The 25,551-nt window shown below is 39.5% G+C and overlaps 1 protein-coding gene across 2 annotated transcripts in view; it reads right to left on the bottom strand.

Annotated features, from left to right (window-relative positions):
* dst (dystonin) overlaps positions 1-25,551 on the bottom strand; it is a 107,880-nt gene that overhangs the window by 70,640 nt on the left and 11,689 nt on the right. For both annotated transcript variants that reach the window (XM_080481787.1, XM_080481788.1), the window contains 10 exons: positions 16,715-16,776; positions 13,984-14,073; positions 10,592-10,669; positions 9,322-9,414; positions 2,560-2,726; positions 2,255-2,367; positions 1,964-2,070; positions 1,755-1,874; positions 1,293-1,388; positions 1,051-1,178 (listed from right to left, as the gene is read on the bottom strand). In XM_080481787.1, coding sequence (XP_080337913.1) covers positions 1,051-1,178; positions 1,293-1,388; positions 1,755-1,874; positions 1,964-2,070; positions 2,255-2,367; positions 2,560-2,726; positions 9,322-9,414; positions 10,592-10,669; positions 13,984-14,073; positions 16,715-16,776 — 1,054 coding nt within the window. The remainder of the gene's footprint in view (positions 1-1,050; positions 1,179-1,292; positions 1,389-1,754; positions 1,875-1,963; positions 2,071-2,254; positions 2,368-2,559; positions 2,727-9,321; positions 9,415-10,591; positions 10,670-13,983; positions 14,074-16,714; positions 16,777-25,551) is intronic.

Here is a 25,551-nt window from a genome sequence, read left to right as displayed (position 1 = left end):
TGTTTTTCTAACATGTCAACATCATTCTTCAAAAGTCTCTTTGTATGCTGTATAACTTTAAATATAATTTTATCGGTTGTCAAACCCAGAGAAAACCCACCATTATCACATGCAAAATAACAGCTTACTTGTAATCCAGAAATACTGTGTCTGCACTTTCTGTAGCGGATAGAAAGAGCACACCTCCCCGCTCAGTCGTCACTGCTATTTAAAGAAGCACTAAAGAGAGCCATATTGATCAGCTACACATCTTTCTGGCTTAGAGGATACAAAGCTTCAGACTGGGAAACTGTACACAAAGTGTTGAGGACAGCAGGATATCGTATTGGAACCTCACGGCCTTCTGTCCAACAACATCAAAAGAGACCCCACCCACCCACATCATAGATTGCTCCGCTCCCTCTGGAAAGAAGTAATATAACAATCGGCGCAGAAGAACCCAATTCTGTAACAGCTTCCTGCCTCGAAGCTGACAGTCTTTCAAGCTCAACATAATCCACATCTTAGTCTTTCTGACTGCTCCTCAAGGTATCTCAATAAGGAGTCGATATTTAGTGCAAACATTTTTATTGTGCTAAAACCTCCATTTCTTTCATTCTTAAATGATCCTGTCTTTATGTTTAGTAATACTGTATTTATCTATCTTCCTATTTATCTACCCATCTATCTATGTACCCATCCATCCATCCTTTTTATTGTAATGGGGTAAATCACACTCCCATATGCTGCACTGACTCTCAGTGTCTGGTTTCAGTAAAGACATTAACAAGCTTGTAATAGGACTCCACCTCAACCGGCCATAGAGAATATTATGCTGGCTCATGCTGTATTTCTTCTCCTTTATTGTTGTCAGCTCTAAAATATATTTCTCATTTACATCACTATATATATATGTCAAGCAAAATCTGTCACATGAAAGAAAAATCAAAGTCGCCAAAGATTAGGTTATTGTAAGATATTTATATAGAGTCTACAAAGATTATGTTTTTCATTCACATTGTACTGGGCCAGGTCAAAACAAGGATTAGCGTGCCGTGCGCCTCCACATACCTTTCCATCTCTGGCCTCAGGCTCTTTTCTCTTTCCAGCATAGCGACGATTAATTTTCCCCATTCCTTCTCGATATCATTGGGGTGATGACCCGGGGGTAACAGAATGCGCCCAAACTCAATCCACATCTGTCAGATACACCACCAACCACACATATGTTACGACAACCTGTGAGATAATACTGTATTTCGGCGTCGTGTGATCAGCGTAGTACTGCACTAGTTTTGACATTGCATACATACCTCAAGCATCTTGTAGAGATTTTCGATTTTCGTTTTCTCGTTTTCTTTCACAGGGATTTCATGTTCTTTGAACTGGAGATATTGTGTATAAAGTGCCTGTAGAAAAAAAACCCCAACATATTACAGTAATTTATACCAGAAAAATTTAAATCTCAAAGCAATCATGAGTACTCTCTGGTAGGCTTTAAAAGAGCTGTATGAAAGCACCTTCACTGTTTCAACTTATCGATTTAATATTGCAAATGGGTGCTGCAGCTCTCTTGTTATAGCCATCAATACCACTTTAAGTCTCAGTTTCAGCAGAGAGACATTATATTATACATTAGGATGATCTAAAGCAATTATCCTCAACCTTTTAGACAATATTCTGTCAAATGGTGCATAGCAATAGCAAGACATCAAAAATAATAGTAGTAACAAACAAAAGCTACATCATGATTTTTATTTGGTGTGATACTGTACCTTGAGTTCTACAGGGTTATTGGGGAATGATCTGTCTGACATTATGGCCACGTTGTGTTTGATCCACTGGCTGAGGTATTTGATCATGTTCTGGTACTCGATCCATTTGATATCAACATCCTGTTCAGAGGAAAAGCAGCAGCAGCAGCAGCAATGAGTACCCGCTCAGCAGTTTCACTTGTTTCAGATGAAATCCCCTTTGTACTTACGTTAGGATTAATCCCATCGACACCATCGGGTACTCTGGGGAAGGCATCGTACAGTGTTGAGACGTATGTGATCACTGACTTTTCATCAGGAGACTGAACATCGACATCTAATGGAGAGAGGAAAAAACCAAAACAAAAGCTCAAGAAAGCAATACATGGCAGTGACCTATACTGTGAGGAATTATACCTCAAGCCAAAACTAAAGCTTCACTGTAAATGATTTATAGCTCAAAAGGTGATAAACACTTCACAAAGTTAAACCATATGAACGCTGCAGTGTGAGGTCCTCACCTTCAGGGTCCAGCAGCCTGGCCACTCCCAGCTGCTCAGCTACGCAAAACGCTTGTTCCAAGTTTGATCTGTTGGTTTGTGCCGACACATGGCTCATGTCCACCAGATCTGGTCTGCAGCAGAAAAAGAAAGGACAAAAGGACTCGTGAGGCCTGTATGACAACACCAATAAGGTCAGGACATCTTGACACACAATAGTGGAAAACAAGGAGTGTGTAGGGAATGGCAATAAAAATCTGGATACAAAAACTAAACCGCAATTTTATTCATTCTTTTTAATAAAACATGTGTGCTTGGTTTAGTACCTGTATTTATGAATGATGGCATTAAATAGCCTTCCATCCCTCCACGAGGTTGTGAAGTTATCACACCGTACTCCCACGTAGCCGTCTGTCATCTGCTTGGACCAGAGCAGCAGTCTCTCCTTTGCAGTCATGTCCTGGGACTCCCCTGTTACATGGATCTCCGAGATCTGTCACGCACCAAAAGAAAAAGAAATAGAAATAGAGGGTTTGATAGGAGGCATAGTTAAATACAATTTCATGCTCCTCAATTCTAACCCTGAGAATTATTGAAAACTAAACTCTTATTCATGCAGCATTGGTTACCATTCAAGCTATAATACATCACACAATTCCATAATTATTCTTTCAATCAGAAAACTCTTTCCAGGAATGCCCAGGTTTATTTGCAAACATGAGGCAAACATAGCAACATGAGGCAAGATGCCGGACAAAAGGACTTCTTCTTCTTCTTTAGCGTAAATAAGGTCAACAAAATATACACATCTCATCCCCTCTCCTGCACAGCTGCCACTGTGAACAGGTGAATATGAACTCACTCATTTAAACCTACCGGTACTCCGGCTGTATGTGACACGAGACAAAACCAAAAGTGACGTCAGCGACAAGATAAACATAAACATAGTATCTTTATCCTGTTCAGGGTTGCGGGGCTCCAGAGCCAATGTCACCCAACAATGGGGGAAGGCAGAGTACACACTGGACAGGTCAACAGTCCATCACAGGACAAACAGTCACACACACGGGAAAGTCAGGATTCCCAATTAATCTCACATGTTTAATAAGATCCCATTTATACAGGATGGGCAAGATTCACATTTGAAAATTTCAAATTGTGCTCACGAGGTTCATTAATCACTTTGTTCACACATGCAAAATGTCAACAGTATCCTAGCAATGTCAACCAGAGTTAGATAATATCCCGCTCTGAAGTTTTACAGCGGAGATCAATGACGTAAAAACAAACAGAGCCACTACCCAGTCAGCTGGCAGCAGTCTGAACATTACATACACAAAACACAGTCATATGAATTTTAAACTTTTTCACTTTCAGGCAATTCAAAGTGTTAGAGCATTTCCAACTTTAAAAAAAAAACAGAGCTCATCTTAATCCGTTTAAATATTGTAAAAAGTTGACATAAGAAATCATCAGCCATGCAATTCTTTAAATATCACACAAGAATGAATAAAGCCATCCTGGAAAGATAGAGCATGACTTTGCTTATCAGTTTCTTGACACTCATTCATTCAGATTAAATACAACGGGAGCTGAAGTCTGACGCAAACGCTGACATTGGAGAAAATGCAGGCTCGGCCCTGGACAAGCAGTTCAGGGATAACACAGAGAAACAGAAACAGAAACTCATCTTCAGCCAATTTAGAGTTTATTCAGTAAACTGAAATCCATGTTTTAAGATTGTGGAAATAAGCTGTACCCACAGATAATGTCGACAGTCAAAACATACAAACGCCACACACACAAAAGCATCAACTCCCATCAAACCAGGAACTTTCTTGCTGTAATGTGACACTGCTAACCACTACGCCACCATGTCAGCCTCCTGTATCAACCTATCCACAAGATTCTCACAAGCCTGCAGTCAACAACACACGACAAAACTTGCTTAAAGTCCACTCAGCTGGAAATACGAAATTAAGACCTGAACAGCAACGTAACTGAACTGAACAAAGACATAATATAGACAATGTTTCTCCAAAGGTTTCTGTATAGAACCGACCACAGATTCTACAAACTTCTTCGTCTAAACAGTTTTGATGACATTATGAAGGCTGGGGAGCAAACCGAGCACGGCAGCAACGTGCCCATCATCCATGCATTCTAGAGCTGGGTTGATGTAGGTCATGTATCAGGTCTCATATCTCAAAAAGGTTCATAAATACTGAATATAATATGAACTGGACGAAGAAATCTGAAGCCACATTCACCCCAAAATTTGAATGTATAAACGTAAGCTGTATAACTGCAGAAGAATGCAAACTGGACATGAGATGCATTTCAGCCTCCATTCACATCAATAATAGCCATAAATTGTTTGAAGAAGATGAAAATATGTGTCAAATATGATTCCAAAAAATTAAATAAACACTGTCTCAATGAGGGTTTTCAACTATATCTGTTAAAAACAGATTTACAGATCATTTTAGATGACCATGTATAAATAAAGACATAACAATGTATATGTACATATACAACATACATGTATTAAAAAGTACATATCTATTCAGCATACATTTCTAATCTAAAAACCACAGTCTACTTTATACACCCATCTAATATGCGTCACCTTTATTAATGCTATAAATAGCACAACCTTGGTTTACCTCGTGTTGCGTGGAAATACATGGCGTGGAGTCTACGTAACCGGAGCAGGTGTGGGCTCTCCGTCTCCTCCGTCTGTGTGCTTGAGATCCCCATATAATCTTGGCAAACGTTTCCTCAGTTCCAGGTTTATCGTTACCCCTCAGAGTCTGTAACATGTGCTCCACTGCTCCAAAGCTAACGGCCCTCCTCAACTGGCGCTGGAGCAGCTTCTTCACCAGCAGGCCATCCTTCGCCGGGACGCCTCTGGACGTTGTGCTGATGCCACGCAGCTTCCCCTCCACAGCAGACCTGCTGCTGTCACCGTCTTCCCGCTCCGTGGAAAACCTTCTCACCTTGTACCGCAGCCTCGAGCCGAGAGGTTCATCACAAGGATCTCTGAGGATCAAAACGGGGACTTCGCCAACAAAAACACCTTCGCTGATGCTGCCCTGCCTGGATAGATGTTTCTCCACCACTGAGGTTTTATCCAGCTCTTCTTGGTTTTCCTCTGCGGTACTATTTGGGATGTTTTGTAGATTTTCGCTGCTGCAGATGACCTTACTTGGAATGGCTTCATTTCCAGGACTCCACACAGATTCAGCCGGTTTAAAAATTTCAGTTTTTCTCTTTCTTCTCTGGAAATATCGACGGCCTTTAAGCTCTTTAGATTCAGGCTTTAATGGGGCTTTCTTAGGGTCAACGTAGCATTCCTCTTTAGGGCCCCGAACACACCCACAGATGTTTCCCATCGTTGTCAGTGGTATGAAGTATTATCCATCGGCAGTGCTGAACTCCCAGCTGTGAGCTGTTCTCAGGCAAAATATCCGGTGTGCTCCACGCGACCTGAAAAAGCACGATCCCACGGGCAGAAAGCCATTTTGACACTCTGCAAGTATCACACAAGAAGCAGCCGCAGCTCAGCAGCCAGACAAACAACTCCTTCCACTCTGACAAGAGTCCACGTCTTACTTTTGTTGACTCACTGCTAAGAAGGTCAGGTTTTCTCCCTCACTCTGTAGTTCTCACTCGCTCGCTCTCTCTCTCTCTCTCTCTCTCTCGCTCGCTCTCTGGTCTCTCCTCTGACACAGGAATCTTTTCTGACCTTTGAAACATTTCTCCGGCTTTGCTAATCCAGCTCAAACACCATAAAGGCATACGCAGACGTGGCCCACGTGCTCACAGCTCTCAGCTGAGCAGCAATGGAAAAAGACTTGTGGACAAACCTGTTTTGATTTGCTTAGTCAAGACATAAACATGCACGTCATGGTGCCTTCTTTCCTTTTCCTAATATTTGTGTAACCAGGTCGTACTGTATCTGAGGGGCTGACGGAAGGAAAACAGCTTAAAACTGCAAGTGGATGCCGCTTGAAGGCTGCCTATTATGCTGTGGGAATTTGTTTTGGCTCAGCATGTTTGGTTGCATGAACCAGGCAGAGTCCCAGCCAGTAACAGAGGCTCTGAAAAGCAGAACAGAGCGGCCGACGCTGAGGCAAATCCAAGCTGAACGGCAAAGTGCTTTCACTTTGTCTATTAATCGAGCTCCACACAATGGCCGAGCCAGAGGTGGAGCTTAAGTCCACTGGTTTAAGCAAACACCATTATCTGGACAAATCACCACCACTGCAGTTCACAAGGGGGGTAATGCTCGGACCAGGAAGTGATTCACCATATAAAACCATTAGAACAATTACATGATCCATGAGAGCCCACTGAAGTGGAATTGAATAGTATTACAAGGCAAAAAAAAAAAGTATAAGTGGCATCTAAAAGTGTAAAATAAAGTCACCACACGGCGCCACTAAAAATAACTGTGTGCTACTGTGTGTCTACAGTGTATGAACGTCACCAACGTTTCTTAGGCGGTCACAGCACAGCAAATATAGTTCACACTACAGTGTGCTGGTTTCCCTTATGTACATATGCAAAGGATCTATATTATGTTGTCATTAGAAGAGACAGCAATGCTGATGAACACATTTGGTTGGCAACGACCAATAATGTAATAATGGTCAATAACACAATGATTTTGGTCATTTTAAAGCCAAAGCCATGATTGCATTATTAGCTGCACTTATTACATTTTCCCCCCAAAATTTCTTAATGTCACTTCAATCATGCAATAACCAACCAATAAAGCATCACTTGATAAATTAGTACATTATTTCCTAAATGTGATTGGCTCAAATATATTATTACACTATGAGCAAATTATTATGCTATTGGCTTGATTAAAATGATCAAACGTATTATGTTATTGTTTGCTAGAAACCTTCTGTTCCTTTTGGTGCCACTGACCGGATGCGTATTTTTCCTAACTAAAACAACCACACCATTTGAAATACCTAGACATTTATTAAACCATGAAAAAGTAGAGAAATGGCGCTATTCCATTTGTAGTATTTGTCATTCACTGTGGCAACCGGGATTTCTAGACTATGACCATCCAATCACCATCATTCTATCATTCCCTGTTTGTTTACCATCCTTAAGCCATAATATTAAAAACTAATCCAGGTGACCTAGCTTTAGGAGTGGTAATACAAGCTTAAGAGGAGATGATGCATAGTAATGCAAATATGAAGTAACAGGTAGCGTACTGCCACAGGGATTAACAGGAAAAAGAAACTTGTTACTACTTCATAATAACAAATAAAGCGCTACAATCACTTTTTGAATAACAACCCAAAAATACAGAATTCCTTCACTGATGCCATCCATCTGGCTGAAACAAGCAAACAAGACGTGAAACACCTGAAAGCAGCACAACCGACATGATGTCACTGTGAAAGAAATATCATACCCTGGTTTTCTCCGGCAGAAAAATACAGAACATGATGAACGTGAGACATCCTGCTTTGTGTAACAAAATCCACTTTTGCCAGTGAGAACATGATTAAAAAATGCACAATGTCTGAAGCACAACAGCAAAAGTTCAAGTATTTACACAGTAAGCCCACAAAGAGGTAAGAGGTAGAAATTTGGGGTCAAACGTTTAAATAACATACATAAAAATATAGCTTGAAGCTGTCAGAAAACCACGCTTATGATGCCGCCCAAAACAACTCTTGTTCTTAAAACCGTTTTTGATCACTTCTGACACCATCAATCATATAAAGGCCGGTAGCGTTCAGTTCATGCCTGTCGGTGTGCTGTTAGGACTGGTTATTTAATAAAGCCAGAGGTGTATTATATGACTGAAGCTTAAGCTTTTTCTCTTTGCACTGGTGACCTTCCAAATCAAGAAGAAACAGGTCCTTCACTGTTGGATCAACCGCTGTAGGGCTTGCGTGAGACTGACAGCAGCAGGTGTTGGCATCGCCACAGACGCTATCCGTCAGCAAGTTTGAGTCCGGGTGGAACTATGTTAGCTACTATTCCCAATTCATCCTCTCAGTGCTTTAGTCACACAAACGCATGCGTGAAATATTAAGCCCACTGCACAACAGCCTGATTCAAAGCTGTAAGTTTGAAAGACTCGCATTTGGATCATATTCTTGTCTCTGACTGACATGTTGCATGTGTCAAAGAAATACTGCAAGGAATCAGTCAAATCTTAGTGGACACCTGAATAGTCCAGGCATGCACAACACTGGGCCACTTAACAAGATTTATGTAACAGCAATAAATTGGTAGACATTTGCTTAAGAGAACATTTTAAGTGCATTTGAAAGATGACTCACTCAGTTTAAAGCACAAAGCATCTTAAAAACCGTCTACCCAGAGATGAGGTGCAGAGCATTGCACGGTTTCACTGACATGTGCATAAATAAATATCACAGAGAAATGCAAATACTATTCTTTGAAGTAAAAAAAACAACCAACTACAATAGACCAAATATCGATGTTAAATAATTACTTCCATAAAACACAATCTTTAGAAATCATACCGACCAAAAAAAAAAAATGCCTCCAAAGCATTTAAAATTGGACATAACAGGGACACTCAAAACTACCTGATAATTTGCATGAACATGAAACAGAGTAAGGCAGGTCAACAGAGCCTCATCAAAATGCAAAACCCAACACAGCACGATGAAGGGTGCAGAGTTTTGACACCCTGTGGTCAAAAGCAGAAATATCAACTTATGGGTGTGAACTCAATTTATGAACATTAATCTGGAGCTTTTATAGCATTATGTAACTCAATCTCAGGATGCCAGCATTTCCGTTGCACAAGCATCACTCTGTTGAAACTCAGCCGTATTAAAATCATGCACATGTGCGTTATAAAAAGAACAGAACAATGATCAGTCTTGTGTAATCCAAGATAAAAAGAAAAAAGACCAGAATGAAATAAAATACAATCGAAATTGAGACGCACCATCTGGTGCACAATAAAACACACACAATAAAGTCACACATAGATACGTTTTTTCTATAAAAGTATTCTCCATTGTTACTTGAAAAGCATCAATAACACACAACTGGACGGCCAAACTGACCTGAAAGTGCAGAATGATGGTCCAGATTAATCCCAGGGTCAGTTTTGGGTTTCCATCTGTGATGTCGTCGTTTCTGATATTTACAAGTTTGACCTGATGAGAAAACAGAAAACAGAAGATCAATACATGAGAAATTACAATATGTTACAGTGTTTAAAGAACTCAACTGAATCTCATTACTATGATATCATACAAATTTACATGCGACTGCTGTTTTAATTATATACATTTAGCGTCAACTGTCATTTTAACCTCCAAAAGTGTTTATCCTTGTGAAACAAACTTATATAAACAACAACATATGAGTGTATATCTGTTTAATCTTTTTGGAGTCATGCCTGTCATATCACATACGCCACAGGGTGGCAGGATTGTCATGTTTTTCTGGTGAATATTGAAATCACAGTGTGGGACTGAGGTGAACCTTCAGTAGTCGTTTTCAACCAATTAAATGCTATAAACCTGTAAGTACTGTTTGATCAGCAATATATCAATGTGAGGAATTATGTCTTTTTAATCACGTGATATACATAAACCATAAAAAAGACAGCAGAGTGCAAAGTCTTGGTTTAATTTAGCAGTAAATAATGTAATCTTCCTCTGTGGATGCAACCATCTGGAATAACTGTAATCAATCAGCGAAAGGTGGAGACTGAGGGACGTTTACAGAGTTGGACTGCTTTACATGGATGTGTGGGGTATGTTCTGTAGCTACAACAACAGAACAACTCATGTGACCGTCTATGAATCCTTTGTCTCAAGCCTTACGTCACATCTGGCCACGGCTCAACCAGGCTGTGTTGTTCGGCTCCTCCTGAGCATGGTGGGGGAGGGGAGGCAATCAAACCACTTTGAAATCCCACTGATGGGATTTGAATTCAGCACTCCTCAAACGATGCAATTAAATGTGTAGCAACTGAACAGAATTGTGATCTCTTTTATTTTTTTATTTTTTTATTCTTTTATGTGTGTGTGGGCTGTTGGACGTCATACAGTCTCCCAAGTCATGTGTGTACCTTTGGTTGCCTTTATTTCAACACCGGAGGGAGATGAGGTCATTGTTTTATAACACAATTTCACGTGACTCCTCAAATAAAGCAGCAAACATGTATTGTGATGTTTAATGGGCTATTATTAGTTGCACTTTATGTCAAAGTGCGATCATTCCTCATTACTGTAAATGTGCGACATTTCAAGCAACACTCTCTGAAACGCACATCAGTTTTGAATCGAAGGTGCGATTTAGCAGGATGCTTGAATCAGTCCTCACCTGCCGCCTTTTTAAGTAATCCAGTGCTATTTGTACATTCTGGAGTCTGTGGAAGCGCATCCTCCCCCTCTCCCGAGGCTGTGGACAGAAACAGGGAAGAGGAGCCACGTATGCTAATCATGTTCATGCCATTATCAAGGGACACATTAAAAAGAAGAAAAAAAATAAATCAAATTAGTAGCGTGAAGGACACAAGACATGCTTGAAGTTTCTTACCCACTGATCTGGTGAAGTCAAGACTTAAAACACACACAATCTGGACCCACAACAACCGAAGGCGTTTTCCCACTCAAAGTGTGCACACTGTGGTTCTACTAGCCTGCAACATTTTCCACCATTTCCACCTCTGCAAATCCTCTCTGAATAGGATTTAACAAATCAAGCATCCCAACCTGGAGAAAACAAAACTGTACTATCCAGAGGTGCAACTGAAGATTTGACTGTGAATATCACAGCGCAGCAATAGACGGTTTCTTTTAGTAAACACTAGTGAACAATCAAAGGCCACAGCATGAGGTAATGAGATGGAAAATGCATTCAAGCAACAAAGCTGCGGCAGAAAAAGACTTGCACTTCCTACATGAATCCTGTTCATCTTAATAGAAAAGGGGGAAAAAAAAAAGTATTTGAATGGAACCCAATCTTCCATTATGTACGAGTCATTCACGTATGAAACCTTCTTGAGGATTCAAAGCAGCAAGATACTTAAAAGCCGGCAAATAAAAAAATGTCCAACTCGTCACATAGATTTGGAAAGCTCTCACTGTATGACTCAATGATGCGCAAAGCTAGTGAAATGGATATAAAGACCCAAGCTTCACGGACTCACTTTGTTATGATTTGTAATATTTTTTAAAAGCTTTTTTCAAGGGCAGTGTGTCATATTTCTTCATCAGGCTGCTGTCTTGATTCTATAAAAATGTCTCAAAAGGGAAATTTGTGGATGAACTGCCTGGGTCTTTGAATCACGTGCAAATTTTTCTGCATCAAGAAAAATTGATGTTGCATCTTCCTATTCAGACGGAAACACAGCTCAGCAATTATCTAAGACAATAAGAGGACAATAGTAGGACAATAAGAGCAGGTCCCGCAGTCTGATTGCTTCTACGCTCCTGTTAACTGCACAGCACGCTCCGAATTAGTTTGTTACAAGGAGGTGGGGGGTGCGAGAGCCACACGTACCCCCTTATCATCATCCAACGAGTCTCCATGCTGCTCAACTGCACATGCTTCTGTCCCACTCACCAACCGCAAAGTCTTCAGAAAATCACGCTCCCTTGGCTTATCACCGAAAAGGCAACACATGGGGGGAGAAAAGGAAGACAAACGGACACACAGAGGCCAAATCAAAGAAAGTTAAGACAATGGACACAAAACGATCAGAGAGCAGAGAACAGAAGAGGAGGAAAGTGGGATGTAAACAGAAAATAGAATTCTACTCAGAGGATGGATGTTAGTCACACTAAATTTGACGGGGGGGGGGGGGGGGGGGGGATTCATCGCCCAGGGATGCAGGCAATTCAAGGGACATCACAGCTTAACAACACTGTGTGTCGACACAGAGACCGAATATCAGTAATAAATGAAAAACATGTTAAGATGGACATGGAATACAAGTGACACTGAGGACATCAAGTTCTGTCGCTGGCGAAATGAAACATCTACACACACTTTCAACTTTTATCTGATTGTACATAAATCTTTTTTTTTTAAATTAAAATACAGATCAACCGTATTTTTATTACTTCTTTCTGAAACGCAATCTAAATATACATGCGTATATACATACATACATTCTATCTTCAGTACTTAATACCTTCATTACTGTTCCCTTTGCTGGTGCAAATCTGGCATGGTAAAATTGGTATGACTATTAAAGGAATGTATAATCTAATCCATTCTGAACGGATTCTTTTATTTCAGCTCACTGAAGGAATAACAGTTGGACAGTCAGTGGTCACTTTTTGCATAATGAGTAACTCAAAAGTTTGACTGGGTATTTCTAGAATTACATTTTTACTATAATTACCAACAGTAATAATTTCACAATCAGATACCACAATAACTTCCATTTTTTTGTATTAGTTAGAAAAGCAGCATCCCTTTAAGTAGAATACAATTTCAAGATTTTCAGTGCTCTTTGGATTTGGTTGAAAGTTGCAGTCGTCGCTTCCCCTTCAGGACAATATGAGCAATATATGATATTGATATTTCTCAAAGCATATATATTGGTATGCATCAGTGCACACAGTTTTGAGCGATGACACGATAATCGTGGGGGAAATGCCAGTTCGTAAATGGTTGATACCAACTCATCCTGTAGATCTACTGAGGAGTGGAAACTAGTCATGCAAGACTAAACCGATGACTGGCTGACATTGTTGAATAAAACAGCTGGACATTGCAAGAGATCAGAGATCAAATCCCTACTTTTTTTTTTACTTAATTTTTTTTTTTCATGTTATATTAAAATATATTTTTTAAAAATCTGAAAGCTTGTACCTTTGAATAAATTAAAATGGACAGCACAGCTTTGGATGAAAAGATTTCCTGCAAAATCTGAGTCATTTAAATAAACAGCTTCATAATACTAATAACAAATAATAATAAAACCTCTGTAATGAGAAGAGATGTGCCAACTGGTTTCTTAATAAAAAATAATTTAATGATGCACATACCCTGCTCTCAGATATGTCGCTTTATCTAACACTTTATGTTGTTTGTTTATACGGCAGCCTTAAGCAGAAATTAGTGGCATAAAAAGCTGGTTAGCACGTTTGTTAATGACTTAATGATGTCTGTCAAGATCTTCCCAACGATCCCAGTAGGCAGCAACACATTTCCCCACTTGTAGATTCTCACCCTCATGTTTTCAAATTTTTTTCCTCACTGAAAGACTTTATTCATTCTGGTACCAAACTCTCCACTATTACACCATGTTTCCTTTAACGCGTGTGTGGCTCTGCTGGTACTGTGGAACAAATTGTGCCATCACTGACTGAATCCAAAAATAAGCATGGAAAAAGGCTCCCTGCACTGGTTTCTTTCATATTGCTTACATCTGCTCACACATACACAGCACAGCTAATCCAGAGAATACAGCTACATATACTCTATGTCCCAGAATATATGAGGGAAAACTTACACGATTGAAATGTCGTTACAACTGACACAAAAACGTAAAAACACAAGCAAATCCTGCAGTTCACACTTTAGTAGCATGAATGAGAAATCCTAAAAGCTATTTTTAGGAACAGTAATTGTTTTGGAAAAGGAAAAAAAAAAAAATCACACACACACAAAAAAAAAGCAACACTAAAGCAATCTGGAAACTGTAAAAGTTTGTTTCTGACAATGGAGAGTTTGATTTAAAGAAAAAAACATGAACTCACCAATGTGTCTCCAGACAAGACCTCCAACAGCGAGATCAGGTTATGTCCATCTCGTAAGTCTTCATACAGATCATTTATATGCTTTCGTACCTGCAATTACAGGAAGAAACCAAATGTAAAAGAGACATACCGACAGACAAACAAATATACGCTAATGATTTCATTAGGTCCTTGGCGGATTTATAAACTATCTGTGGTGCATACAAAGGTGGAAGGTACAGATATTTTATTTTTTTAGGTTGGTAGTAGTAGTGGTGTGTTCATATGCACGTACACAATATGTGCGCACACATTATAAATATTGCTTCATCATTCGTAATGACACGGGTCATGATTCAACTTGCATCATAGTTTTGAGTCAGATAATAAATTAACTTTATGTAAAAGCAAGAAATTTTATATATGTTTGAAATGATCTTATATCTCAGTAAAATATTCCATTGTTGATGTTCAATAATTCCATTATTGTGTTTGGTGATCAATTTTAAAAATATAAATTTATGGACTTTCCACTGCTGCTAAAGTGAAGTAAATGGAGTGTAAAACAATGTGACCAGTGAAGCTTAAGCAGGATATCAGCTTGACACCTCATGCAAGCACTTGAATAGCTCCGGTCCGAAGTGTTCACCTTCCAGCAGGCCCGTCTCTCCTTCCTGTCCTAAATACCACGCCTCTGAAATCACCCCGCTGCCCGCTGACCTGCTTTCACACAAGGCTTTCAGCACTGTAATCCCAGAGAGCCGCCACAGCTGTGTGCAGCCAAAATAGACCTGCGCCCTGATGTTATTGGGTCAACACAGCATAACCCCCGACAATTACTCAGCACCTCTGATTTTTCATGAACCACGTGTGAATGACAATGAACGCATGTGGCTGGAGGAAAATGTTTATATTGCTCCGATTGAGCCATTAATACAAATTCAAACTACCACAGGGGGCAAATTTCTTTCTCCTTAATCCACGTGTTAGCTTTAATCTCTGCGGTTTTATTGCATGTTTTATGAGCTTCACTTCCTTCTTTCTTTGCCAAAAATGTGACATTACATGTTCATCATGTGTAATATGTGAGGGCAAGCTATTGCAAGCATTTCCTGAAGGTGCACGTCTTACAGCTCAAATTACTGACGTGCAGAGGTTTTAGGGATCAGCAAAACTTTTACAATTCTCCTCTATGGCACCATCAATGTTTGTCAGTATTTATTATTACTCTCGGAACCACATATTCATGGTGGCACCGCAGAAAAGATTAGGGATTGTTAAATCGTGTGAGGATATATTCCACATATTTCACTGGGGCATGGTAACTCTGGTCTGCCTGTTACATGAAAGTGAAGGAGGGGCATCAGGGCCAGGCAGGGCAGACCACTGCAGGCCATGAATAACTTCACACAATCTTGATAGAAATTCTATACACTCTATGTTGAGGCTAAATTATTCATTTTCTTCAGACTGCAACTGACAGATTTCTAAAGAATATTTTCTCATCTGTTTCATCAAAAAGTATAAAGACAAAAGTCAAGTTAATAATCTTCTATAGGCAATAACTGCTTGTGGGTGCAAAAACTAAGTTTTGATCCTAAACGGATGCATAAAAAAACAACAAGGTTACATGTTTCATATTTGCCTCTTGATTGTTTTTGTTGCTGCTGTTCAGTTTTATCTGCCAAGTCGCTGGTGCAATGAAAGATATCCACATCACACGGTCAAATTATTTAGTTTGTTACCAGGGTTTCAAACAATCAAAAACAACTGAGGGTCAATGGTGGCTTGCGAAATAATCTCCAAAATGAAAAACAAAATTAGCAAGACATAAGCTGTCATTTTCAAATCAATGTAAAGGCTACTGTAGATTTGTCACCATCACAGTGACACTGGTTAAGGCACTGTTCTAGTGAGACTAGTTGACTTAATTCAACACTGAACACTAGACTGTAGTGATGCCTATGAGAGATCAGCTTTATTGTTGGCAAAGTAGTAAATAGTACATCAAATGCATGTACAATATTTCTACTTTAAACAAATTCTGCTATCATTTTTTATATATATAGTCCACAACTAAAATGAGTTTGACACACCTCAACTAAACTGATGCCTGAAGTTTAAAATCTGTACTTTTGTTTTTATGGACTTCAATATCAATAATAGAAAAAAAAAGTGATATCTTGAACCACCAGAATTAAAAAAAAAAAAAAGATGTTCCCATCAATAACAGTAATTGTATTAATAGTGATAATTATCACTGACACATGAACCTCATTAGAAACAACAACTAAAATCATTACTAGCGTCTGTTTTACAAAAATCAACTGAGACGTGCCCGGACTCATCTGCTTAAGTGTTTCATTAGATTCCACCGACAAATAAAACACCCCAGTGAGTGTCTGAGATTCCTGAGTCAACAAACGGAAACCTGTTGGCGCAACGGAGCTGCAGCCTTCGTCATGCTAAAGGACATTTACCTTTAATAACGTATTGAGAGGAATGTTAACTTGTTGAGACCTCACACAGAAAGTGGGGCAATACTTTACCAATTATTTATTGTTGACATTTCAGGAAAATGATTTTGATTACAGCTGAATGCCAGAATTGCAACAAATGTTCTGGTTTCATCTACGTATAGAAGTTACAAGTAATAATACCAGCCTCTGATTCTTAAATCACTTATCAAATAAATGCAGAATTTAACAGATTAAAATAAAAGGAATGGCAATAATCATGTCATATTTCTTACCTTCAGCAGATGCTGGTTAATCCACTTTGTAAATGTCTTCTTCTGCACTCTGTCCCTTTCATCTGGGAAGGAAGAAAAACAAAAAGTTAATATTTTTTGCAACAATGTAAAATAAATATCACAGAAGTGTCTAAAAACCCCACATTATTTATACAGTCAATATAGATTTAACAAGGTTGGGCAGCATAAAAATCCAGTTCTGTGGTTTAGATGTCTGCTGAAGAAATGTTGAAAATGTTGGACGAATGACGTGAGAGACGGAGGAGAAGAAATCTTGGGAGATTCGTGGTTGTAAATAAGGAGAACATTGAGATTATTGGTGTAACAGCATAGGAGGCAGGAGATAGGGTGAGATGGAGCGGCTGAAAAAAAGAAGCACCGATTCAGGTCGCTTATTCAAGTGAAGGTAAAAAGTGTCTCTGTGAACAACGGTCTATTTCTGATCAACTCTATAGGATTTCTTTTTAATACGACCATGGATGAGGATGTTTTGCTGCTCTGAGGTCAGCGGTTTCTGGTTCACTAGTAGCCATGTGGCTACTAGTTCTCCTTGTCAGACGCATCACATTCAAAAGGAGGCTTGAAGACACTTTGGAAAAATTAAACGATGCATACGAAAAAGGATAATCTATCGTATGGGTTATTGTCCTGTTTTTTAAAGAATAAATCCACTCATCCATCCATCATCTGGACAAATGTCACAGTGAGCGGCAGCCCATGGTCACCGTCCCCTCTCAAGGCAAACACTGTGTCTTTGTACAGTGGTAGAAAGTTATAGAGCTCAAATGAAGGGCATGTAGCCCCTTAAATAAAGCTATTTGTTCATTCATTCCCAAGCCTCAACGGAGGACCTTTCACTGTGAAAACATCCAGTAACAAGAGAAAATCAATCACTCTGAACTTTGAGGAGACAAGCGAGCAGAAGGCCATTTTCTATTTGTGGAGTATTACAGGATTGAAAAGTCTGTTTACAAAGGCTGCCTACCTGTGGTAACTGGAGCTCATCAGAACAAACAGCATGTAAAATTGTAATACCAGCCATCAGCAAGCTGCTCATTCATTCATCCTTTCATTCATTCATTCATAAAACTAAAGTGGATCTGTGTTTTGATAAATGCAAGTGAAACATGCATATACTTGTGTAAAAATGTCAAGTACATAGATGTAAAACCTGGAATAAAGAAATACATTGATTTCACACGAAACAAAGGTTAACGTATTGAAAAAAGGCAAGAATAAACATTCCCTTGTGAGAAAGCTACTTAATCTGAATGGGATGAAGAATTTGGGATTTTTGATGTGACTATATTTGTGGATTTTTTGTGGCAGTGAATGTGCACCGACATTTCTGGATGTGACCTTTAAATGAAAGGCGTGTCAGAAAAGCATTAGACACATGAAGAATCATGTCCCAGTGCCTAAAAGGAAGTATGTTATTACTTCGAGACCACAGTGAAATCACTCCCTCATACATGCTCTGGACTGCATTATCAAGTTTTTTTGGCGTATGCATCACCATAGTAACCGTATTTCCTGTGGCCAGCGGCATGAGTGAATCCAGCCACATGCAGCAACAGCTAAAACGAAAAGTGAAACGGAAACAAAAACTTTGCATTTCATGGAGAGCGAGGGAGAAACAACACTAGATTCATTTGTTTTTCTGAGCATTTTTTATTTTTTTTTTTTTTAAACTGGCGTACTTTACTTCAATCTTGGCATCTATTCATCAGAACAGAGCGGGATCCAGTCCAGTCACCTCCTCTGTGACTCATTGCACTGCTTCCACGCCTCCCTGCCTGCCAGACCCAACTCCTCTAAATATTCTTCAGCGAGCACAAAAAAAAGAAAACCTCACGTGTATACTTGATAATATCAACATTCATAACAACAGCTCACATTTATTTCACTCCTGACGCCCACTACATAATGGGAGGCAGGTCTTTACTAAAAACGCTGAACAGTACAGAGTACAGATAACCCGCTGCCTTTACCCGTCTTTAACAGATTACTCAATAAGTTTAGCTCAAGGACATTTTATATTAGTAATGAGCAAGTACAGGCAAGGACTAATTCTTGAAGGAAATGACAAGAAGCAGTGTGTTAAATACTGACCCATGCAGCACATGAGAGTTGCCAGGTGAGCCCTATAATCTCTCTCGGTCCTCAGTAGGTTCTTCATCTTCCACACTACCTCCTGAGTGCTGTCAAGCACGGCGTTTCAGGGAGACAGACGTGAAAAAGCAACTGAGGGAGCAGAGACAGTTCTCCCTCTTCTTGCCTGCCTGCCCGGCTGCCTGCTCGCCTCTAGGGCAGCAGTGACTCCCTCTCTCATCAAAGCATCCACAACGAGTCCTGTCAGGCTTTCCATGACTGACTTGCGAATTTCAGTTTCCATGCGGTTTTGTGTTTATCTTACAACAGCCATTAAAATCCTACAAAGTTTTGAAAAAAAACAAAAGTGAACCGTTCCTTGTTGGGACATTTCAGAATGCTTGAAAACTTGTTGGGTGGAACAGTTTTGTTTCAGACACAGTTTATCATCATGTCTGACGGCAGCATGCATCACTTCATCTTTGCATCAATTACATCTCGAGCAATATAAACATGCCAGAGAGGTATTTACATTTTCAAAAGGTGCGCAGGTTTCCAGATAATCATGTTTCTATTGTGCAGCTGCCAACAATCAGAAGTGTTCACGCCAGAAGAAATCAATCAGGTATATAGAAGTCGACACCATTCATCATGCAACATGATACAATTTCAAAAAGGGCAAACACTCCTTGCATGAAGTTATTCCGTTTTTATTGGAATTTAGATTTAGTTTTTTTTTCATGTATATTATTACAGAGAAAATTAGTGTGAACCTGTCCTAACATATAATAGTAAAGCAGGTAGAACTCTTTGCAATATACTTCATCATCATCATCAGTGTGTTGAAGTCGAATCTCCTTAGTATTAGATAAATGAGATTTATGAAGAAGCATATCACTCTGTCACAGACAAAACAGCATTACTCAGCTGTCAATAATAATAATAATATATTATTTGCATTTAAATCGAACAAACAAAGTGGCTTTTCATACATAATTATATTCATGAAGCCTAACATATGAATTTCAAGGTTGAAGGGAGCATCTCAAGAGCCCTCCGACTGTATTCTCAGCAGATTTGTGCATTTAGTTCATCTAAAAATAGAGTTTGAGTAAAAGCATCAGAGAACTGGAAAATGGGTTGAATTGATTCAGTTTTATAATGTGCTCATCAAAGCCCAACGTAAAGCTTAAACTCTGGACGGCATCAGTGTCTGACAAAATGAGCCAATGACACTGAAGATGTGTGGTGAAATGAGGGATGGATTAAGAAATGATCCCGCCACCACAGAAAAATTCCTGCAGTATACATCTGTGAGTCCACAGTGGAGCTGAATCACTATCAAATAAAGCAGAGCGCTCTGCAGCGGGACACCAATTTGATGTGTAATGCCTATGTCTAAGCTCCTCGCTGCATAATATATAAACCCCTCCTGAAAAGCTCATTAATATAGACTGGCTGGGCAAGTATTCCAGGAAACTCTCCAGCTTAGATCAAAGGTCAGGAGCTGGAAATGAGTTTATCTAACAGCTATCAAACATGGCCAGTGCAGGCTACTGTACTTCACACAAGAGTGGTGATAACAGAGACGTTTTATTTATTCACATCGACATCAGACAGTGTTTGTCAGGTACTGTAGCAAAGACAGACTAATTTATGCCCTGCAGGCTGCGAAAGCTCAAACAGAAGGAGAGAGCAGGGGAGAAAAGATTAGGAGAAAAAGTAATGGGTGTACCTGTGTTTCTATCAGTTTAACAATATGGTGCCCTCTTGAGGAGCAAATGAGAATAAGAAGTCGGTATGAACTTAAAAAAAAAAAAGCTTGAATTTAATAAATATAAGTGCTTTTGGTATTAATAGGACGGCAAAATAGATCAAAACGTATCTGGGCTGATGAGGTTCACATGTTTCTCATTCATTACTGTGATAATGAATCAGTACTTTTCTCATTATTTAAGAAAGAAAGAATGCATGCATTGCATACTTTGTTAATCTCCTTTGGGGAATTCTTTCTCCGCATGTATCCCATCATAATTAACCGTATCGGGCCACATTAGGCTTGTTTCACGAATACATTGCTCATGAAACAACATCAACAGTTCCTTTCTGTATCACCAGTGAAGCCACCAGTGCTTATCACATTTTGAAAGTTCTCTCCATGTTGAACATGTAAATAAACAAACAAAGAAAAAAACTTTTGTGATTAAATCTAGAATCAACTGTTCTGAGTGTGAGTAGAATTATAAAGTAGTTGTTTTAAAAGAGTTGACCAGAGATCCAGTCGCTGTACAGCAAACTGCTGACATGAACTATTCAGGGTGAATGAATGATAAAGTTTTTGGTAGATTGGTGATAAACATTCTTCTCTCACATGATGATGACGCAAGCGTGATGTTTATTTCAATTCCCATACTTTTTTTTTTTTTTTAGCTTATAATAACTAACTCAACCAACATACCATGCAACAGCAAACTAAAACCCTGCACATTTTATCATGAGGTGGTTTGAAAATTTGCATACACTAGACGTCTGGGAACAGTGTAAAATATGTTACCCAGCAGTCTGTGACCTGTGACGTTAATAGGTTGCTGTTTGAAGGATTCTGCATAAAGCCTGACTAACCACTACTTTCTCAGGTTACAGCTGAACTTGGTGGCATTACAATCTTTGGCACAGTCTGGAAAGAGCAGTCATTAAAGCCTTATTCAGACAGAAAGTTAAACCGGCAGTAATTAAGTCACAGTCTTCTCTACCTAAAGATATGCAAGTGAAAAGCTTCTTCTAATGAATCCCTTTGAACTTAGGAGCAGATTCGTATATTGGTGGGCACACAGTTCTGTGGTGTGTATGGACTTGTTCTGAAGTCTGACCCCGGTCTACCAAACCAAGTGTCCACTGCAGCGTTACAAACAGACTGCCTGAGACACTTATTTGAAGACCTCAGCACAGCACATGTGCATGTTTATAAATAGCCATAACCCTAAACCACGCTGCTGCCCCTGCAACTGCAGGCCACATAATCTGAGCCACTCAGGTGACATCCTTCATTTCCAAGTATGCAACACAGGCGGCCGAAGGAACGTTTTTCCTGTAGCACAACTAAAATGAAACTGCTTGTTTTCTTGGGAGATTCAAACTATACATTAGAAACTAAATCGTTTGGACATTTTTTAATTAATAGTTATTAAATTGCATCCAAGAGAAGTCTAAACTTTTCGGAATGCAACCGGCTGAAGGACAATGCAAAGCACTTCAATTTAGCACCTTGTCACAAGCTTGGATGGTTGTCCTGAGAACATCTGGTACACCCTTCGACGACTTGTTTCGCCAGTGTGCCTGGAATATCCTCACATTCTGAGCAGAGTCAAAAAGTGCCATCAATCAAAATCCAGCCAATGTAATCCTCTTGACCTCATATGGGAGGGAAAAAATAAATAAAAAAAACAACCTAAAGACTAGACTGAGAAGCTTTGAACTTTTTAACCAGTGACCGTGACTGGAAAAATCTTCCTGCTGAACAGCTTCCATTTCACGTCTCTTGTGTCACAACCACCTCCATGAGCACAGGCATGTGGCACGGTTTGTTTTGAGGCGGTTGTGTAGTGCAAAGCAGCAGCCGAAAAATATACAGTATGTTAAACCACATGTCTGGGTGTTTTCATCGCTAAAGGGTATAAATGAAAGTTGACCCTGACGAGGTTTGAATATCTCTAATGAGTCAGTCTCATGCACGTCAGCTCACAAACATGCAACACAGAGAGAAAATCTAAAGAGGTTACTAAAAACTGAATACACACAGACTGCTGAGTCGGCATACACGACACTTCACACAGATTTCTATTAATTCAGTTTCTCCTGAAAATATCTAAATAAATGCATTTGTCAAAATGAGCAAACAAACATCAGAGCTTTTTCACAAGCAGCTTTCTTTCACCAATAACAGAAATTACGATTAACTAAAAAGGGAAATGCCTGCATGAGGTTGCTTCTTAGCACAGTCTTGTTTTGATATATGAATATACATAAAGCGAACCTGCTCATTAATATAATGATACAGATGTTTTGCAAGTGTAAAGTTTACCATTCCCATCATCATAATCCTATCATCCTATTATAGTTTACAGAGTCTTTTCTCATAAGACAAAGTACGGAGTAAGATTTTAATCCGCTGGTCGCACTATGAGGAAAGGCACGCACTGTGATGCAGTGGCTGGTACTCGCATCACAGCGAGGATATCTCCTGGTCAATCCTGGGCTTGTGGACCTTTCTGTGTGGAGTTCGCATCTTATTCCCGTGAGGATTTTTTCCACGTACTCTGATTTATCTTTTATCTTAAAAGGCCAAAATTGCACGGTTTATATCCACCAACAGTTGGAAATAGTGGTTTAGAAGATGAATAGAAGTCAGATTTTGAAATGGGCCGTACTTACATAGACACCACATAAAAAATATATATACAAATAAAAGCTTGTGAACCATTTTCATGCTCCATTAAAAAAGTGAAACGACAATGTTGCCTCCCATTGAACAACTGGCCTGAAGCAGTTTGCCTAAAATCCTGATGTTTATCAGAAAATACTTCTCAAACACACAACACACTACATGTTTTGTAGAGGTTTCATTCATTCATGGTGCCTCTTTACACAAAAGACAACAGACAATGACTCAGTCCACTGAAGCTATCATCATCCCAAAGGTTTTATTAGGCATGCTGTGAACACAGTATCCGGGTAAGTGGTAATCAAAGAAACACAAGAGTCATGATATGGGGGAGTCGTTTGAAGATACATTGTGATCATTGTTAGTAAGTGAAAATACTCGAGGCAGTCTTCTCAGACAGGTAGGGCAGCATCCATGGTATGTGAGTGAAAGAACTCAGTCACTGAAACAGGTTGCCAAGCCTTCAAAGCAGCCCTTCCAGTCATCCATAACTTTTTAAGGACAAAAAAGATTAAAAAAAGAAACCAAGAAAAGAGTGTGCAATGTCTGACCATTCATATATAAAGTGTACTCACACAATATCATTTAGATTTTCTACTGTGTGCGATGCAATTACGCTGCGCTTTCTCTACTTTGAATAAGACACAAGGTGCTGCACACCCACATGAAGTGGAGCAGAAACTCTTTTGACCCTTGATGAAAAGCAAATGGAGGATGAAGGTGAGGCGAGAAAGGTACCCGCACAGTCATGAGCTGCTGTATCACTACAGAGGCACTCAGCAGAGTAACGCAGGAAAAAGGAGGAAGCTCTAACGACAACTAATGGGACATAAATACACTCTTATTGTACCGACGTCAGCGCACACAGACACAGTTGCTAACAGTTCAATGTCCGACAGCATCGACATTGCAGTGAAGATTTAGGCATGTGAAGAAACGTGTTTTCACTCTTCTTTCTCTTTCAGGTCACACAGGGTGTATTGGCCAAGACTCGAGGCAAATATTCCCTCTCACTGACATGCTGTTTAGACTAAGGTCCACAGCAATGATGGCTGAGCAACGCTGAAATACAAAAATATGCATTCCTCCCGTGCCTGGAAGACCATTTGTAACCGATAGCTTGCAGGTTTGAATCCCGCTGCTGATGGGTCACCACTGTGGCACATAAACAAAACCTTTAGCCCCCGACTGCTCAGGTTCCATCAGCGAGGATGTCTGATGTAAGACTTGTCCCAAATTTAAAAACATGAAGATCACATGACCTGGTGTGGTGACCCTGGAAGGGAGCAACGGCAATGGAATAATCAGTCAATATGTGTCACCAAAAGTGTGAACAGTCACTAACCGGAGACAAGAATTTTGGCACGTATTTTGTCATTAAGATTTTAAATAAGAATCATTTTAACCTCAGAAGGCCTATTGGGGCTTCACAATATCTCATTATCAAAATGCACAACACCTGTATTGAAAAAGACTGACTGACCTGCATAGTTCTATACACTGTGAATTCATGTTTTGACAGCCTTCATTTCATACCTTGTAGCCACAGGACACAAGTTAGAAGCACCAATATCAAAGAAAATTTCCCCAAAACAACAATGTCTGCTCGTGGGAACTGCAGGTGTGCGAGTGATCGAAATAACGCCGACTCATAACTCACGTGAAAATCTTGGGCAAGACAAATAGCACTGTTATTTTATTATAGCACAAACAAAGGGTTTGTATTCAAACCAAATCATATTGGTATTGCAATACTATAACACTTTCGTATCTCTATGATCATCTAATATCATGCAGCCCCAAATTATATGATAAATTTTCAAGTTTGGGTAAATCTTAGAATCATCTCTCAAACAGAACAATAATGTTACAATCAAGCTGACAATGTGAGGATGTGTAACACACTAATTCAAAGGACAAACTGAAGTGTTTGTGCAAATTGTGCATAACTGCAAGATGCTATAGAGAATCCTGATCGTTCACCCTTGTAAAACATTTCCCCTGATTTGGTGTTTTGAAGACGTGTCTATTCAAAAACAACAGCTTCTGACAAATATGAAGCCCACAGTATAGAATCCAAGTCATTTCCACTGATCTCATTACTGTGTCTGTTATTAAACCGAGTTCAGGAAGGATGACATCACTTCCTTACCAAATGAAGACGCCGTAACTAAAAACAAACTACTTGAAATCACAAAATGTTGGAGTGTAAGAAAAAGGGAAGGTAAGTCACAGGAGCGATACATAATAGTTTGAGCCAAAAGGCATCTAATGTGAGGGTATCACAAAAGCTGCTGCTTATTTT

Source organism: Lipophrys pholis (genome assembly GCF_963383615.2).
Source record: "Lipophrys pholis genome assembly, chromosome: 15".
NCBI lineage: Eukaryota > Metazoa > Chordata > Actinopteri > Blenniiformes > Blenniidae > Lipophrys > Lipophrys pholis.
This window is presented reverse-complemented; position numbering and strand designations above follow the sequence as displayed.